The 18,704-nt window shown below is 47.3% G+C and overlaps 1 protein-coding gene across 3 annotated transcripts in view; it reads right to left on the bottom strand.

Moving 5' to 3' along the window:
- Positions 1-8,100: 8,100 nt before the first annotated feature.
- Positions 8,101-18,704, bottom strand: part of PAFAH2 (platelet activating factor acetylhydrolase 2) — a 36,606-nt gene continuing 26,002 nt past the window's right edge. For 2 of the 3 annotated variants that reach the window (XM_044938097.2, XM_044938098.2), the window contains 2 exons: positions 18,297-18,451; positions 8,101-9,307 (listed from right to left, as the gene is read on the bottom strand). In XM_044938097.2, coding sequence (XP_044794032.1) covers positions 9,213-9,307; positions 18,297-18,451 — 250 coding nt within the window. In that variant the 3' untranslated portion in view covers positions 8,101-9,212. The remainder of the gene's footprint in view (positions 9,308-18,296; positions 18,452-18,704) is intronic. The other variant, XM_044938099.2, reaches the window with a different exon arrangement.

Genomic DNA, 18,704 nt, shown 5'->3' with positions numbered 1-18,704 from the left:
TTCTTCAGTAAGCTTCCCTATATCCCTACTTTTCACCTGTTTTCTCCAAGCCAATTAGAATGTCCTGAACATGCTCTGCTCTCCTATTTACATTTCTGTGCCTTTACGTGTTACTTCCTCTGACCGAAATAATTTCCTCTGTTTCTTCTCCCTTGTCTATCTGGGAAAATTTGTTCTTCAGTAGAAAGGCAGTCAGCCTCCAAGATGGCCCCCAATTATCCCCACCTTGTATTCCTGCCCTTGTGTGGTTCCCCTGCCACGCTGAATAGTCCTGACCTGTGTGATAATGATATTGTGGATAATGATGGAGTATGACTTCCAAGGGTGGGTCATCCAAGACATCACAACTTCCCCCTACCCCTCTCTTGGATCACTTGCTCTCAGAGAAGCCAGCTACCATGTCTTCAGCAGCCCTATGGAGAGCTCCACGCGGTAAGGAACTGAAGCCTCCCGCCAGCAGCCATGTGAGTGAGCCAGCTTGGATTCTTCAATCCCAGTCAAGCCTTCAGATGACGGAAATCCCAGCTGACATCTTGACTACAACCTCATGAAAGATCTTAAGCTCGAACCACCCAGCTAAGCCATTCCGGAATCCCTGAGTCCTAAATTGTGAGATAATGTTTGTTGTTTTAAGCTGCTAAATTTGGGGATAATTTATTATACAGCAATAGATAACTTATTCAAACACCAAGCTCAGGTATATGACACTCTGTGAAGTCTTTTTAGCTTCTCTGCTGAAGTTGAATTGAACCCCGTGTGCCGCTGCCGAGTCTGACACCCTCTCCGTCCCCAGCCCCATCATGCAAGCAGCACACAGGGCCTACCAGTGACTTGCCTTTTTGCCCACTGCATTCCATTCCAGGAGGAAAGGGGCAGTCACAGTGCAGGCTTCAGTAAGCAAGTACAGAATGAATGAACACACATGAGAATGGCTACCCGAGTTTAGCCCAGGATTCTTCCCTACAGAAACTCCAAGATACGCTGACCGGAAATCATGGATGTCATGGCAGATGGGTCCTGATGATTTTCTGAAAAATTCAACAAAACTCTGGCACCCATGGGTGTATCTAAAGCACTAGACTGGAAGTCAGAAAATCTGGATTTTAATTCTAGTCTGTCAACTACCTGCTGAACTTCTCTGAGTTTCTGTTTCCTCTTGGACCAAGAGATATAAGGGCTCTTCCAATTCTAAAATTTAACAATACTTATTTTCAGTTAACTATTACTTCTGATCCACAAAAGAAGACAAAATAGGCTAATAGTGTTAAACCATAGCCAGGGTTTTCAAAACTCTTGTGTATCAGAAATAACCCTGAAGTTACTTTCTCTAACACACACACACACACGCACACACACCCCGGTTCCCACCTTAGACCTTCTGAATCAGCTTCTCTGGGTCTCTGGACCAGGGCATCTGTATTTTTATATAGTTCCAAGTGATTCTCATGTGCACCTACAGCTGAAAAATGAATCTACAAAGTGAGGGTGAGAGACTTAAAAAAAATTTTTTTTCTGCCAGCTGGTTGGCTCCATTGTTTACAGAGCACAGTACTAATGAATTTGTTCCCTGAGCTGTGAACTTTATATGAGGTGGATGGATGGATGGATGGATAGAACCCAGCTACTGCTACTGCTAGAAAAGCAATTCAAGATGTATTGTTAGGACTCAGCTAGGTCTTCAACAGAAATGACTCTTTGTATGACCCAACTGCTTAAGACATTTACTGGAGATCAAATTATGGGGTATTTTAGCTTCCACAGGGTAAAGAACTGCTTTCTTTTTGTTAGATAGGAATGAACAGATATTAAGAGCACAGACTTTGGAAGCCAAGGCTTTAGGTTCCTGGCTCTTGCACTTAACTTACAGGCTGGGTGGGTTGGGTTTGTGGCTGGGTTAGCAAATTTTTCTGAACTTAATTTTCCTGATCTGTTGCATGGGGTGACATGCACTTCATTATAGGAATCCTGTTAGGATTAAATGATACAATGTATGTAAAACACTTAGCACAATATCAGGCACAAAACAAGTGCTCCTTAAATAGTAGCACACTTCGGCAAAAACGAAATATGGCCCTTTTATTATTAATGGCAACATATACTTGTCTAGTGCTTTATAAGTTACAGAGTGCTCTTACACCAAAACCCTCTCACCCCCCCAAATCCTGAGGTGGGCAAGGCAGACACTAGTGACCCCATTTTACAGAAAAAGAAAGAAAGGCTCTGAAGGGTTCCCTGGCTCTAGATCATATGGCAAAAAAACGTGTCAGTGTCTGAATTCAGACTTGGGTGTGATTCCATGAAAATGAATAATTATACATGCACACTTGGCAGGCTGAGCATCTAGGGACCATCTGGCTCAGCAGGCTGAGGAGGGCTGCATTTCTGAGCAGCTTCTTTTTTTAGATGAAAGCAAGATGGAAAAATAAGCTGTCAAACTACTTTCCCTCATTTTCCACATCGGTGAGATGAGTGCTCAGTTTTGCCCTCTTTTCTAACTCTCAAATGCTACATGTCCGTGTATCTCAGTTCACTCCACCTGTCTTTGGCTACTCTGTCACTGACTCTGCCCTGGGCCCCACAGCTGGGACCTGGGAAACCCCTCTCCTCCTCAAAAAAGGAAGCAGGGGCAGCTGGAGACATCTGAGGGTGGGCGCGCACCAGCTGTTCCCGTCTGGATGGGGAACAAGAAGCCTGCTGATGGGGGGATTCTGAGGGGGGACAGTGATTCCTGCTCCCTGTGTCAATCAACAGGCAGATGCTTTTCCATCCAACAGATGGGTCCTGCTCCGGGAATAATGTAGTAAAGTGTAATACTAACTGTGGCCCAGAATCTGTGTCTTCTGGGGAGCAGGAGGCCAAGAGATCAGATGTTAAGCGAATCTAATCAAGAGGGCTCTTGCAGGCAAAGTGGAACTCGAAATGAGCCTCAAGGAAGAGCGGGCGTTCGGATATACAGATGGGAGACTGGGAAGGCCCTGCAAGCAAGAAGACATTGTGAGAAAGGGCACACGTGTTTGTTTGGGGGATGGGTAGGCATATTAAGGGAACTGAGGAAAAAGAAGGCGCAGCAAGAAGCAGAGAACCAAAGAGGTGAGGCAAGAATAGTGAGGGGAGGAGACGCAATTCTACAGAGAAAAAGGAGTCCCAAAGATTCTTGGCAACTCAAGTGATGGAGACTCAACCACCAGCCCATATTCCAACTGACAGGGAAACTGAAGTCATGAAAGGAAAGCATGCGCACCAGTCAGAGTAAGGGAGAGAGGGGGACAAGAACCTGGGGCGCTGAGCAATGTTTCGTCATCTTTCCGTCAGACCAGGCTTGCAGGCTGGTGTTGTTACACAAGTGGTGTTTCAGGCAGATCTGGCCACAGAATGCAAAGGGAGAGAGAGGTTTGAGTCCGGGAGGCTGTAAAAGTGATTCCAGGGTGAGTTGATGGAAGGACTAGACTCAAGTGAAGTGGGGAAGATGTGCTGGGTGTGAGGATCATGGCAAAGGGAGAAACAAGAGGACCTGGCAGGAACCAGACCTGGCTGTAAGGGTGAGAGCTGTGGACAGGTCATTCGCAGGACATCCTCAGGCCTGGGAGTTTCTCCTGAGGAGGTCACAGGACACTTTAACTCCCTGACCTCAGTCTCAAAGGCAGCAGACAAAAATTCACCAACTAGCCTCTACAACCAGCTCCCTATCCCCAGGTCCTTTTCCCTTTCCCACCCTTTGCACAGACCTTCTTTCTGAGTCTCCCAGACCTTCGGTTTACATCTGCTGCTTAGGTGTCTGTGCTTGGATGATCAGGTATGAAACTAAAACTCAAACCAGAACCTAAGAGTGTAAACTCTCCCTAGTGGTGAAGAAAAGTGCAAAACTAGAACTGTGGTATGAATTTTTATTTTTGAGGTGAGGAGCAGGGAGATCAGAGTGGAGAGAATGGGAAAACTCTCTTCTTCTAGCTCCACCCTCCATGACAGTGGGGCCGTTAGCAGGGAGCTCACTGACTGAAGAAGCCGGAATGAGAATTAGACCAAGACCATCTTGGGCCATTCAGCACAAGGACAGATTCTCCCTAAACTTCCAGGTATGTGAGAAGGACCAAATAAACAATAGTCATGATAGCTAACTTAAAAAAAATCATTTATTTGGCTGTGCAGGGTCTTAGTTGTGCCATGCACTCTTAGTGTGGCATGTGGGATCTAGTTCCCTGACCAGGGATCAAACCTGGGACCCCTGCATTGGGAGCGTGGAGTCTTAGCCACTGGACCATCAGGGAAGTCCTCATGGCTAATGTTATTAAGCCCTTAATATAGACATCGTGCTAAGCACTTAACATACAGTATTTAACTATTACGACAACCCTAAGATATAAATACTATTGGAATTCCCATTTTACAAATGAGGAAGTTGAAGCTTGTAAAAGTTAACAAATTAGCATCAAGTCACAGGACTAATCGTCTTGGTGCCATCTGAGTTCAAATCAAGTTCTTCGACCCTGAACTGCTTTCCTCATCTGTCAAATCAACAGAGCACCTGGCCCACAGTTCTTGGCAAAGCTCAGTTCTCTCCCAAATCTGCTTCTCAGTAACACTAAGGATGTCATTAAATCTCAATGCAAGTCACATAGAAATTGCTGGGGAGTTCAACCTTCTTGATTCAATCTCATTAAATTACATTCCTTATAACCTGAGAGTTTAAGGAGAAGGTGTGTGTGTGTGTCTATGCTTAGTTATGTCTGACTCTATTCGACCCCACAGACTGTAGCCTGCCAAGCTCCTCTGCCCATGGAATTTTCCGGGCATGAATATTGGAATGGATTGCCATTTCCTACTCCAGAGGATCTTCCTGACCCAGGGAATCAAATCTGTGTCTCCTGCATTGGCAGGCAGATTCTTTACCACCGCCCTACCTGGGAAGTCCTTTTAAAGAGAAGGGTCATTTATGAGGCAAAACCAAGGTTACCTATTAGGCCATAGGGCCTGGTGATTAAAAGTTTGGATTCTGATGCCTGAATTCCAGTTTTGTCAAATTCTTTCTGTGAGAGCTGGATCAAATAATTTCTCTAAGACCCTGTTTCCTCATACATAAACTGACGCTAATACCATCTGACCTCATGGGCTTACTGTGAACAGCAGATGAGATGCTGCATGTAAAGCCCTGGTCACAGTCTGGGACCCACAGTAAGGGCCCAGTGAGTGCTGGCTGTTATGATGGTGATCGTCAGCATCGGTGCCATCAGTTTCCATGCAGCTACGGCCAGCGACACTTGGCTTTTGCATCCTGCTGTGATGGGACAGAAAGCGAGCTTCCTACGAGGCTAGGTCCCAAGTACAGAGTAGGGCCTCTCCTGTCCCTCCATCACTATGCAGGCCCAGGGATAAGTGGTGACCCAGAAGGAAAAGGGGACAAAGGTTCCCACAAGGCCAAGACACAGAGTTGGAGTCCATCAATTGACATTACAAGAGCCTAGTGGTCTTCTTGAAGGAGGGCAAGCAGGACACACACTGGAAAAGGGCTTGGGGACCGTTGAGAGCGTAACAAGAACCTGGCCAATCTTAGTCTGACACGTCCAGGAATTGGGAGGGAGGGGGAATCTTGTTCCATCCAGTATTTACTTACTGTCCTTCCTGATGCACCACTCTGCGCACAGCAATGTCACGATATACCTTACCACTAGATGCCTCCACAGGTGCGCTCCAACGATGGGTTGGGGAACAAGAATATGCAGAAGAAACCCAGGACATCCTTGCTTTTGGAAAGGATTCACTAGAATGGGATTTATGAGCACATACCAGTTACTTTGCAGGATTTCTTTACCTTATCTAAAAGGCCATTTAACTGGTGCCCTTCAATTTGCTGGAAGCTAACAAAAAAACAGGACAAAAGACCAAAGACCTGTGGTACCCACTCCGAGCAGTTAAAGGAGTGATTACAAAGTCCAAGCACTAAAGGCCATGCATTCTAGTTGCAGGGGTGTCCCTAAAGCACTCTCTCAGTGACTACTTGGGTTTACTTTGTTGTTATTGCTGTCCAGTTGCTAAATCATGTCTGATTTTGGGACCCCAGGGACGGTAGCACACCAGGCTCCTCTGTCCTCCACTCTTTCAGGGAGCTTGCTCAAACTCATGTCCATGGAATCATGCCACTCAACCACCTCATCGTCTGTCACCCCTTCTCCTCCTGCCTTCAATCTTTCCCAACATCAGGATCTTTTCCAATGAGTCGGCTCTTCACATCAGGCAGCCAAAGTATTAGAGCTTCAGCAACAGTCGTTCCAATGAATAGTCAGGGTTGATTTCCTTGGACTGACTGGTTTGATCTTCCTGCAGTCCCAGGGACTCTCAAGTCTTCCCCACCACCACAGTTCAAAAGCATCAATTCTTCAGCACGCAGCCTTCTTTATGCACCGACTCACACTTACTTTAGATGGTTGACAAGCAATGAAAAGAACTAAGAGGTTGGCAGCTGGAAAGGTGCAAACAGCTCCCCACATCTTCACAGACCAGAGGGCGCCATTGCACTGATAATAGGTCTGGACACAGGTGGTTTGTTCTCTGGGGACTGAATGGAATGTTAGCTACAGCCGGATGACTAGCTTTGACCGATGAACTGTGAATGAAAATGCTGATTGTCGCTCGTGGGCAGGAGCTTTAAGGACGTAGTGCTTCTCCACTCTGTCTTCCGCTCCACCACAGCCAATGGGGACACCTCCAGAGAGAGGCAGCTCGGCCGGCCTGAGTCCCCAGGTGAGGATAAAAATGATAAAAAGGACACCAAGGAGAGCCTTGAGCCAACACACAGGACGAGTAGCGTGGGCAAGAAGTAAACTTTTATCCCTTTGGGGTCTGTTTGTTCCTACCATACCATCTAGTCTATCCTGATGGAAACATCCTAAGAGGTCAGATCACAGTAAGAAAGAAGTATGTGCGTTATCTTTTTGGCAAATTACTGTTCAAAATAGTCAGTACGACATTTTGTGACTTAAAGGATCATTTTCAGTGGGGAAGATTCCTCTACTCCAGTGACACCGGATCAATGAGTCATTGTCAGAACACAAACTGAATGGAGGAGATGGGTCCAGGTTCTACACAACTTCCTTCTTTAGGAAGTTTCAGGTCTTCACAGGATATACCCATCATTATTATGGGTCTAAGGTGGACGCTGGGTCTCAGGTGCTTGCGCTGTTAGCACTGACTTCTCAGCATCTGCACCACCATCCCTAGGCACAAGGGATGACTTCTGCTGGTTCTGTGAGTGCGGATGGGCTCTGGTCCCTGTCTAGGGCTTGGAAGGCACTCGTATTCGCTCTCACAGAAGAAAATCCATAATGTATGCTTGAGTAAAACAGCAAGCCAAAAAACCTCAGAATGTACAGTGTTACTAAGCAGACATGGAACATGTACAAAATTGACCTCACACTGGGTCAACATGCAAGTCTCAGGATAAAAAAACCATGTGGGTCATTTTCTCTGGCCAAAAGCAGTTAAGGTAGAAAACAGCCATAGGGTAACGACAAAAATCTCCCAAGTTTGGAAAGTAGGAAACATACTTTAAATAACACATGGGTTACACATCCTTTCACTTAATCCTAAGTATGCATAATGCAGATCCTCATTTTAGAAATGCAGGAACTGAGACTAAAAAGACACTGTAATTTGCTCAAATGTACGCAGAGAGCAGTGGTGGAGCCTGGCTATAGGAAACCAGGTTATAGAAATCTAGAGCCTGGGGCTTTCATGACATCCTCCTCATGCTACGTCTCACTGGAATCCACAGAGGCTTCCCAGGTAGGTCCACAGCCTCCCTGGACGTGGTGCTTCACCTCTGAGAAAGAACAGCTACTGACAGACGGGAGACACTGTCCCAGCTCGCTCTGGTGACGCTGACCTTGGACCTGTCGTAGAGAGTCGCATTTCCCTCTTTCTCTTGCCTCCTCTGGGGTCTCCCACTTGGACTGAAGTGAGAGGTCTGGAGTAGCAGAGAGGGGTGTCTGAGGTTGATACTCCCAGACAGTTTTGAACTAGATCCCTAGGAAGACTTCCTTTCCTTTTAAAGATCGTTTTCCACACTGGCATACGCGGTAAGCAATCAAAGAAAGACAGAAGGAAAAGTTAGTTCCAGATGGCTCCCCATCTTGCTGTAATGAAGATTAAATATAGAAAATACTCCAACATATCATTAGGCAAACATGAGTATTAATATCGTTCACATTACAAATGGGACAAAACGGAAATTCAGTCTACAGCTTGACTTAACTCTGGGGTTAGGACCTCAGAGCCAGAAGCCAGACCATGAGAGCACCCTGATTCTGAGCAAGTTGGAGGCTCACAATACCTGAGGTAAGAGGCGAAACCGAAATGTTTCTAGACTTCTCTCTAGAGATGGCTTCCTGCATTCGAACTGACCAATCTCTCTCCCTTTCGCGGTGAGGGCCTGCTCAAATGGCTACTTGCCACTGTTATTCTACTTTCTCCATCAACCTACTTGTGTTGTTTCCTGTCAAGCGAGATTTTCAGCAAGACTCTAAGACATCCAGAGCTTATGGGGTACCCCTTGTCCCTCAGCCTCTCTCCCTGTGCTCTCATGACAATGCTATCTGCCCCTTCTATAGGCTAACAAGTATACCTTCTCCTGACTAAATGTCCCAGGACTATGCTTCATGCGATGAGAAGGCTTGAAAATAAACAGAAAAATCTGATGGTGGTCCAGATCCTAGAAAGCCACCCAAAGTGCTCAGAACTCACCAAACAGCCCTGGGGAGGAGGGAAAGGCAGAGAACAAGGAAGAGACAGTGCCAAGTTGGGCTAGAGGCCTGGATGGTGGGAATTTTCCCTCTGTCCTTTGGCTTCATTTCTTCCACTGCAGAAGCCATACTGGCCCAAGGTGAGGGTGTTGGCTGGCTGGGTTAATAGGGCTCATAGTGCCCAGCTTAGGGCTTAGGTCTTCCCCAGCCCCATCCCACCGCTTGTTCCCCACACCATTAAGGCTCAGTCCTCAGAATGCCCGTTTGCCCATCAGTAAGTGACCCAAGTCCCAACATGAGTTTAAGATCGACAAGTCTGAGATTCAAGTACCCCGTTACCAATCAGCAGTGTGATTATATCCTCTCAATCAACACAGAAGGGTCATGGCAATCACTTCCTAATAGGAGGCCAAGGGTATCCCTGGGCAGGCCCCACACGGGAACTCAGCTCAGGGACCTTCCACAGATGACCAGTTGTGCCTACAGGCTGGACAGATGGTGTGGGGCCCCTGGGGTTAGTGATGGTCCAATGCCTTCAATGAAGTTGTTCCACTGGTCATAGTCCTCTTTCAGGTCTGAATGGGGAAAAAAAAGAAACACAGAAAGGTTAGGTAAACTTGTAAAGGTAGATCAAAGAGTAGCTACCATGGATTTAGTGGGTCATCCCAGAGACAGAGCATCTGGGATACTACAGTGACTGGTTATAGTGGTTGCGATGGTGGAAGCAATAATGATAACTACTGTTCTTTCAGCGCTTTTTTGCATGTGCTTCTTAAACAACTTGCTTAACCCGTAACAACTCAGTAACGACAATAATAACAGAAGGGAGCATTGACTGAAGGGCAATTCATTCCAGGAACTTTGCTAAACATGCATTGTTTCATTTAATTTTCATAATATCGCTATGTGTCAAGTACTGCGTGCATGCTAAGTTGCTTCAGTCGTGTCCAACTCTTTGCGACCCCATGGACTGTAGCCTACAGGCTCCTCTGTCCTCTGTCCATGGGATTCTCCAGGCAAGAATACTGGAGTGGGCTGCCATGCCCTTCTCCAGGGGATCTTCCCGACCCAGGGACGGCACTTGGCGTCTCTTAAGTCTCCTGCATTGTAGGCAGGTCCTTTACCACTAGCGCCACCTGGGGAGCCCTGTGTCTTGGCCCAATTTTACAGCTGAGGAAACAGGCTCAGCGAAGCCACCAGATTCATCCTATGTCAATACAACTGGTTAAGTGGCAGAGACAGAATTCAAACCCGGGTGAGAACAGGTGAGAAAGGGGAAAACCCACTTCCAGCCTCATGGATGTTGTTGAGCAAGAGACCCTCCACAAGCCAGCCAGTGAATATGAAGCCATGGGCACCTCAGCGAAGGGCAGAAAGAACAGGACAGGAACATCATGAAGCAGCATAAAGTAGGTATGACTCCAGAGAGGGCCCTGGGACCACAGGCAGATGGAGCTAATGACACGGTGAGAACAGTCAGGCAGGGCCCAAGGCCCAGGCTGAGGGAGCAGGACACAGCTGAGCAGGCAAATGGTGTTTCTGTTCAAAACAAACAAAAACCTGGGACATGGGCAGCAACCACTCTCCTCATCTTCAGATCCCCAAGGCCCTGCCAAGGCCCTGGCAGGGAACAGGTCCTCGACGAGCAGTGCGCCATATCCATCACTTAACAAAACGCAGAGCACACTGCTGTGTGCCACAGTTTGCTCCTGATGCCAGAAATACAGCCACAGACAAATAGAAACCCTCATCCTCACAGAGTTCACATTCTAGGAGGCAGAGACAACAATAAACAAAACAACCTACATAGGATATGAAAAGGCGAGCAGTGCTGTGGCAAAAAAGCGGGCCAGACAGAGGCAGTGCTGGTGGCCGGGGGCCAGGGCTGCGGGGAGGAAGGGGTGGTACAATGTTTTTAAAGAGGGTTGTCAATGTAAGCCTCCCTGGGAAGGTGAGGTATGAGCGAAAAAGTGAAGGAGGTGACAGTGAGCCACGAGATTACACAGGAAGAACATTCGAGGCAGCAGGAACAGCAGGGTAAAGGCCTGAAGCGGGACTGTGCCTGGGATGTGGAGGCTTGTGGAGCGAGAGGGAAGCAGGCCAGGGGAAGAGCCGCAGGAGGGACACTGGGCGTTGACCTTGCCTCTCAGAGAAATAGGAGCCACTGAAGGATCCTGAGCAGTGGAGTGACAAGATATGGCTTCCTTTCTAAAAGGGGGCTTCCCTGGTGGCTCAGCTGGTAAAGAATCCGCCTATAACGTGGGAGACCTGGGTTCGATCCCTGGCAGGGGAAGATCCCCTGGAGAAGGAAACGGCTCCCCACTCCAGTGTTCTGGCCTGGAGAATTCCACGGCCTGTATAGTCCAGGGATTGCAAAGTGTCAGACACGACCAAGTGACTTTCACTTTCTTTCTAAAAGGATCACTCTGAAGGCTTGATAAAGAAAGGAGTGTGGAGACTTCCCTGGTGGTCTAGTGGTTAAGAATCTCCCTTCCAGGCTTCCTTGGCGGCTCAGCAGTAAAGAATCCGCCTGCCAATGTAGGAGGCATGGGTTTGATCCCTGATCTAGGAAAATCCCACATGCCGTGGAGCAACTAAGCCTGCGCAGCACAACTACTGAGCCTGTGCTCTAAGAGCCCACGTACTGCAACTGCTGAAACCTGAGAGCCCTAGACTCCAGGCTCTGCAACAAGAGAAGCCATCACAAAGAGAAGCCCATACAGTGCAACTAGAGAGTAGCCTGCATGGCAAAGACCCAGCATAGTCAAAAATAAATTGTAAACATTTTTTAAAATGTGCAGGACTTCCCTGGTGGTACAGTGAACAAGAATCCACCTGGCACAGCAGGGGCATGGGTTCAATCCCTGGTCCAGGAAGATTCTACATGCCTCAGAACCACTAAGCCCGTGCGTGCGCCACAGCTACTGAGGCCATGCTCTACAGCCCGCAACTGCTGGGCTTGCAGGCCACAACTCCCGAAGCCCATGCACCTAGAGCCCATGCTCTGCAGCGAGAGAAGCCACCATGAGAAGCCCGAGTACTGCATGCACCTACAGCCCATGCTCTGCAATGAGAGAAGCCACCGCCATGAGAAGCCCGAGAACTGCAGCCAGAGGAGCCCCTGCTCACTGAACTAGAGAAAGCCTGCATGCAGCAATGAAGACCAAGGGCAGCCCAGAATAAAATACATGATTTTTTTAAGATGCAAAATCTCAAGACACAAAATACAAAATATTATTAGAGGGGGAAAAAAAAAAGAACCCACATTCCAATGCAGAGGACATGGGTTCGATTTCTGGTTAGGAACCAGGATCCCACATACCATGGGGCAACTAAGCCAGAGCACCACAGCTTGGAAGCCCATGCACTGCAGTGAAGACCCCACATACCACAGCTAAGACCCGACGCAGCCAAATAAATAAATTAAATAGTTTAAAAAAGAAAGAAAGGACTGTGTGGGGACACAGGGGTGGCAATAGGGAGTGGGTAGCCTATCCCTTGGAGAAGGAAATGGCAACCCACTCCAGTGTTCTTGCCTGGAGAATCCCAGGGACGGGGGACCCTGGTGGGCTGCGGTCCATGGGGTCACTAAGAGTCGGACACGACTGAGTGACTTCACTTTCACTTTTCCCTTTCATGCATTGGAGAAGGAAATGGCAACCCACTCCAGTGTTCTTGCCTGAAGAATCCCAGGGACGGGGGAGCCTGGTGGGCTGCCGTCTATGGGGTCGCACAGAATCGGACACGACTGAAGTGACTTAGCAGCAGCAGCAGCCTATCCCTTCTCCACTGGATCTTCCAGACCCAGGAATCAAACTGGGGTCTCCTGCATTGCAGGCGGATTTTTTACCAGCTAAGCTAACAGGGAAGCCCTTAAAAAAGAAAGGACTGTGTGGGGAGGCAGGAGAGGCAATAGGGAGACCAGTTAGGAAACTCTTAAGTGAGAGACGAGTTGGACAGGATGGTAGCTGTGGGCGTGGTGACAAATGATGACTTTCTATTTGTATTCTGAAGGTAGGGCCAATAGGATTTTCTGAGGGACTAGATGGGAGGTTTAAGAGAAGAGACAAGAATGGGACTTTGGCTTGAGTAACTCGAAGGAAGGAGTTACTATTAACTGAGAAAGGAAAGACTGCAGTTGAAAGCTGTTATTATGTGTGATTCCCCTTAGAATGCCAAGTAGAGATGTTGAATTAATAAATCTGATGCTCATGGGCAAGATCGAACTGGAGACAAACTGGAGAGTTTTCAGCATAGAGATGGCATTTAAAGCCAGAAGACCAGATGGCATCGGGGGATACAGGTAGAGAAGAGGTCCAAGCACTGAGCCCTGGAAGCAGCAAGGCAGACGGAGGAGGAGCAGACACTAAGATGGGAGAAAATCTGCAGTAAGGAGTCCTGGAAGTAAAGACAGGGCTTCATAGAAGAGGGCCTCATCAACTCTCCTAGAAGCTGCTGAGAATTCCAGTGACATGAGGCACGAGAGGTGGCCGCTGGATTTAGTACTGTGAAGGTTTCACAGAGGAGTGGGATGCAAAATCCTGATAGGCGTAGGCTCAAGAGAGAAAGTGAAGAGAAGGATCAGAGAAAGTGAAGGCACTCGTGTGAGGAGTTCTGCTATCATGAGGGTCAGGGAAACAGGATGGTAACTGGGGGCCAAAGTATGGGGTCAAGACAGAATTTTTTTTTTTTTTAAGACAGAATTTTTAAAAGAGAAATTTCAGCATGAAATGAGCCCGCAGACAGGGAAAAATTGATGATCTAATGTAAAGAGAAAGAAAATTGTTGACAACAGTTCTCTTGAGCAGATCAGAGGGTGAAATCCAGTGCGCAAGTGGAGGGGTTGGCCTAGTAAGACGACTGAGTTAGGAACCTCTAGGAACCAGATGGAAGGCTGAGTCTCTGCAAGAAGGTAGGGAGATGCGGTGTTGGGATTCGAAGACGGACTGATGGCTTCCATTTTGAGTGAAGTGGAAGACAGAGTTAATCAGCTGAGAGACCAGATAGGGGAGGAAGGTAACAGAGGTTTCAAGGGAAAGAAGAAGGTGTGAAATTGTCTTCCAGGAGTGAGGCAGGGAGGATAAGCAGGTGGAAACAGGAGCTGCATGACACACCAAATCTTGTTAACAGAAGGTAACACAACCCCTGTGTCAGCAGAATGCTGCTCTCAGAGGTAATTTTTAGGATCAAAGGTAATTTTTTTTTTTAAGTTTTCTATTTTATTTTATTTTTTTAATTTAAGCATAATTGCTTCACAATTTTGCATTGGTTTCTGCTGTACAACAATGTGAATCGGCTCTGAGTATACATATATTCCCTCCCTCTTGAGACTCCCTCCCACCCACCACCCCTCTGGTTTATCACAGAGCACTGAGCTGAGCTCCCAGATAGATTTTTTGGGAAAGGTGAGAGGTTCAGCTGAGCCACTTACAACCTATTTTAGTTTCCCACACGACACATACTGGATGGCCCCATAACAGTGGTGGCCTTTCAGAGAAAGGCTTTTCTCTCTTTGCAAAGCTAAGTACCCCAAGCTGAGAGCCTTCGCCTTTTTCCACCGTCTTATCTCTTATAAAGTGGATACTGCAAGAGCCTCCTACCTGGGCTCTTTCCCTCTCAACCTGTCCCATCTCACCCATCCTCCATGACGTAGTCAGACTACAAACACAAGTCTAGTGATGACAATCCCCTGCTTATCCAAGAAAGGCATTCACAGTCCATGGAATAAAATTCAAACTTATTTCAGGCATACATGGGTTTCTAGATCTGGCTTCTGCCCACGTCTCTACCTTTGTTTTCCAACAATTCCACTATCCTGAATGCCAGATACACGAAACACAGCTTCGCAAAACGGACCAGGCCCACACCAGCTTTTGTGCCTTCTGTCTAGAAGACTCTTGCCTGCTGAGCCTTCCTCATCTCTGACATTAAAGACAAGTATCATTTTGTCTAGAGAGGCTCCTCTTCTGGCTGTCCTTTCCCTCCTGTCAGGGTTAGGATCTGTCTTCTGGGTCTCCTGAAAACCGAGAGTTTCCTGGGAGCCACTGGCAAAACAGTGCAGCCATGAAGTACCGGGGCTTTCCAATCAGACAGTCCAGCAGGCATTCTGGCTTTCTTGTTGCTTAGTCGCTAAGTCGTGTCCGACTCTTTTGCGACCCCATAGCCCAGCTTCCTCTGTCCATGGGATTTTCCAGGCAAGAATCCTTAAGTGGGTTGCCATTTCTTTCTCAAGGGGAATCTTCCTGGCCCAGGGATCAAACCCACACCCCCTGAATTGGCAAGCAGATTCTTTACCGCTGAGCCACCTGGAAAGTCCCAATTCTTGCTTTCCACTTACTAACCAGATAACCTTGACAAATTACTTAAATTCTCTAAGCTTTATTATCCTTATCTGTAAAACCAACTTAATAATACAAGTACTCATTGGAAAGGGCCATCTTCAGGATTATACATGCGGAAGTAACTAAAGTAGTTTAGCAGAAGGACTGGCATCAAGCCTGTCCTCAACAATCTTCCTCAGTCTAAGACTCTCCTAATCATCAGATGGTCTCCAATAATGAGTATCTTGGTTCAGAGGACATGGCTACTCAATGGAATCCAATCATGCCATGGAGAGGGCCCCTGTCATCTTTAATTTTTTTTTTTTTTAATTTTTATTGGTCTCATCATGAGTCACGTGGGATCTGTTTCCAGACCAGAGATTGAAACCATGCCCCCTGCACTGGAAGCACAGCATCTTAAGCTCTGGACCACCAGGGAAATCCCTCCTCTGTCATCTTTAGCTCTTCCCTAATGATACGGTTTTCAGTCTGTCTGCCCTCTGATGGAGAAAGATAATTTCCAGTAGTCATGTATGGATGTGAGAATTGGACTATAAAGAAAGCTGAGTGCCAAAGAATTGATGCTTTTGAATTGTGGTGTTGGAGAAGACTCTTGAGAGTCCCTTGGACTGCAAGGAGATCCAACCAGTCCATCCTAAAGGAGATCAGTCCTGGATGTTCATTGGAAGGACTGATGTTGAAGCTGAAACTTCAATACTTTGGCCACCTGATAAGAAGAGCTGACTCATTTGAAAAGACCCTGATGCTGGGAAAAATTGAAGGCAGGAGGAGAAGGGGACTACAGACGATGAGATGGTTAGATGGCATCACTGACTCAATGGTCATGAGTTTGCATAAACTCCAGGAGTTGATGATGGACACAGAGGCCTAGTGTGCTGTAGTCCATGGGGTTGCAAAGAGTTAGACACGACTGAGTGACTGAACTGAACTGAACTGAATGATATGGTGCCTAAGAGGAAACAGGGAAAGTGAGTAGCAGACCATGTAGTCAGGGCCCATTAAAATCTTGAGACAGATCCATTATTCTCTTACCAGGTGATAAGAATGATGCTCTAAGGTCTCTGCTGCTGCTGCTGCTAAGTCGCTTCAGTAGTGTCCGACTCTGTGCGACCCCATAGACAGCAGCCCACCAGGCTCTCCTGTCCCTGGGATTCTCCAGGCAAGAACACTGGAGTGGGTTGCCATTTCCTTCTCCAATGCATGAAAGTGAAAAGTGAAAGTGAAGTCGCTCAGTTGTGTCCAACTCTTAGCGACCCCATGGACTGCAGCCCACTAGGCTCCTCCGTCCATGGGATTTTCCAGGCAAGAGTACTGGAGTGGGGTGCCATTGCCTTCTCTACTAACCCTAAAGGCTCTAAACTCACGCTAGTATAATGGCTCACGATGAGCAAGATGAAACAAACAGGCATAAACACTGAAACACAAATTTAGATTTAAAAAGTCCATACATTCAAAACAGGACAGATTCAGAGACTTCCCTGGTGGTCCAGTGGCTCAGACTCCACACTCCCAATGCAGGGGGCCTGGGTTCGATCCTTGGTTGGGGAACTAGATACCACATGCTGCAACTAAGAGTTCGCATGCTGCAACTAAGGTTCAGCCAAAGAAAGAAATAACAAAATAAGATAGATGCATTTTTAAAGGAAACTCAATCCAAATCCAATTTTTTTAGCATTTGGTGGAAAGGTTAATACACTCAGGCCATCCAGCTGGAAGTCTAGCGTCCAGAACACAGAGGCAACAGTCCCACTGTACCAGGCACTGGCCAGACCATATCTGGCATGTTGTATTCAAGTCAGGGCAGCACACATTCAAAGGCGCACCAACGAACAGCCCATTCAAAGGGGGACATTTCACAGGGAAAGGGTGGAGGCACCAGGAACATTTAGCTTAATGAACAGAGGACACCAGAGGTGACTTCAAATATCTAAAAAGCTGTCATGTGCAAGGGGTCTGAGACTTCTCAGGGTGGTTCTTGAGGGGATACCCAAGGCAAGTGGGGCAGATTTACAAAGACTCAGGTCTTGGTCTTAGGTTAGACTTAGGTCAAGCCTTAGAATCCCAGGCCAGCATGGCTCCCTTCTGAAGGACGCTGCCCTCTGCACAGCACCTGCTGAGGGGTCAGCCTGGCATAGTAAGGTAGCCTCCTCCATTTTGACTGGATCAAAAAGAGACATCTGATCGAGAGAGCTCCGGGCCCAGGCTGGGCAGGGGCCTACAATATGTTTTGGCGGGTAAAGATGGTCTGGTACCACCAAGCTGTCTCTCTTGGGAATCTGGTCTAAGAAATTCCTGAAAATGTGGTGGTGACCAGCAGGAGCTGAAGATGAAAGGGATACCATGAGGGAGAGAACAAGATGCAAGTGGTTCAAGCCGACCAAAGTGATGAGGAAGTAGAAACTACAAATAAGCAGATGTTCTCAACAAGAGAAAAAGCACCCCGGAAAGTACAGAGGAAACTGGAGTGAAGAGAAACAGAAATATCATGGGAGGAAGAGACAGAGAGACTGAGCCCAAGAGACAGAAGTCAGTCCTACAAGCTACCTCCGTTCCTGTAAATTTTCCCTTCCCATCTGGTCAGGGGTACTCTCATAAACAAACTCCCCTTTTTCCTCAAGGTAAATTAGTGAATCTCTAGTCCTTGTAACCAAAAAGCAGCTAACTAGAATATCAGTTCTTCAAACTATTAAAAGTCTCTAGGGACGGAGCAGGCTGACCCTCGAAGCAGTGTACTCCCCACACTGCGTGACCACATGGCAGAGAAGATCCGAGGGGATGTCTCCCTTGTGTGGGAGGCTGGACCAAAGACCCCTACGGGCCTGGCCATTTGCTGGCCAGTGATTTATGACATTAGTCATCATCCTAACCCACAAATGTAGCCCATCTATCGTCATAACCTCCTCCACAACACAGATAAGGTGAGTGATAAGGAGTTAGAACAGAGCGGGTAGAGTACAGCGAGGTGAATGTTCCATTGACAATGAGGAAACCGAGGCTCAGAGAAGTTAAATGACTAGGCTAAGGTTACTCAGGTGGTAAGAGACACAATCGGGATCTCCAAAATTTCAGCTAAGTGTTCTTTCTAGAATCCTATGCCATTCCTTCACTCAGGTTTTGCCATAAATCTCCCTGATCCAAGACATGTCAGAATAGACTACTGTGCAAGGATATCTAAGAGACCCCTCCCCGCCAGCTGCCCCATAAGCTCCAGTTCTCTCCTTACCAAGATGCTTCTGCAGGAAGGCCAACATGGCCCGCACCACGGTCTCCTGACCTTCATAGGGGTCCAAGCTTCCACGGGTGTGACTGGAGAAGAATTTACTAATCCAGTTACCAGCCACAAAAACAAAGTCAGTTAGACTCCGATGAACAGAACCACTAGAGGAAAAGAAAAATGAATATCTGGTAGGGGTCTAGAAGCCAAGGCACACAAATATTTAAGCACCCACAATGTGCAAGGTGCTTTACATGCATTATCTCACTTAATTCTCACAACAATCTAGTAAGGGAAGTATTTTCCTCTTTGAAACAACCAAAGGAGAGAAATGGTCTACCCAAGTTCACACAGTTAGTAAGAGACAGAGCTAAGGTTTGAAAGCAGGTGAGCCTGGCTGCAAAGCTGCCTCAACTC

The sequence above is a fragment of the Bubalus bubalis genome, chromosome 2 (assembly GCF_019923935.1).
Source record: "Bubalus bubalis isolate 160015118507 breed Murrah chromosome 2, NDDB_SH_1, whole genome shotgun sequence".
NCBI lineage: Eukaryota > Metazoa > Chordata > Mammalia > Artiodactyla > Bovidae > Bubalus > Bubalus bubalis.
Note: the sequence above shows the minus strand (reverse complement) of the source record. Positions and strands in the feature narration are given on the sequence as shown.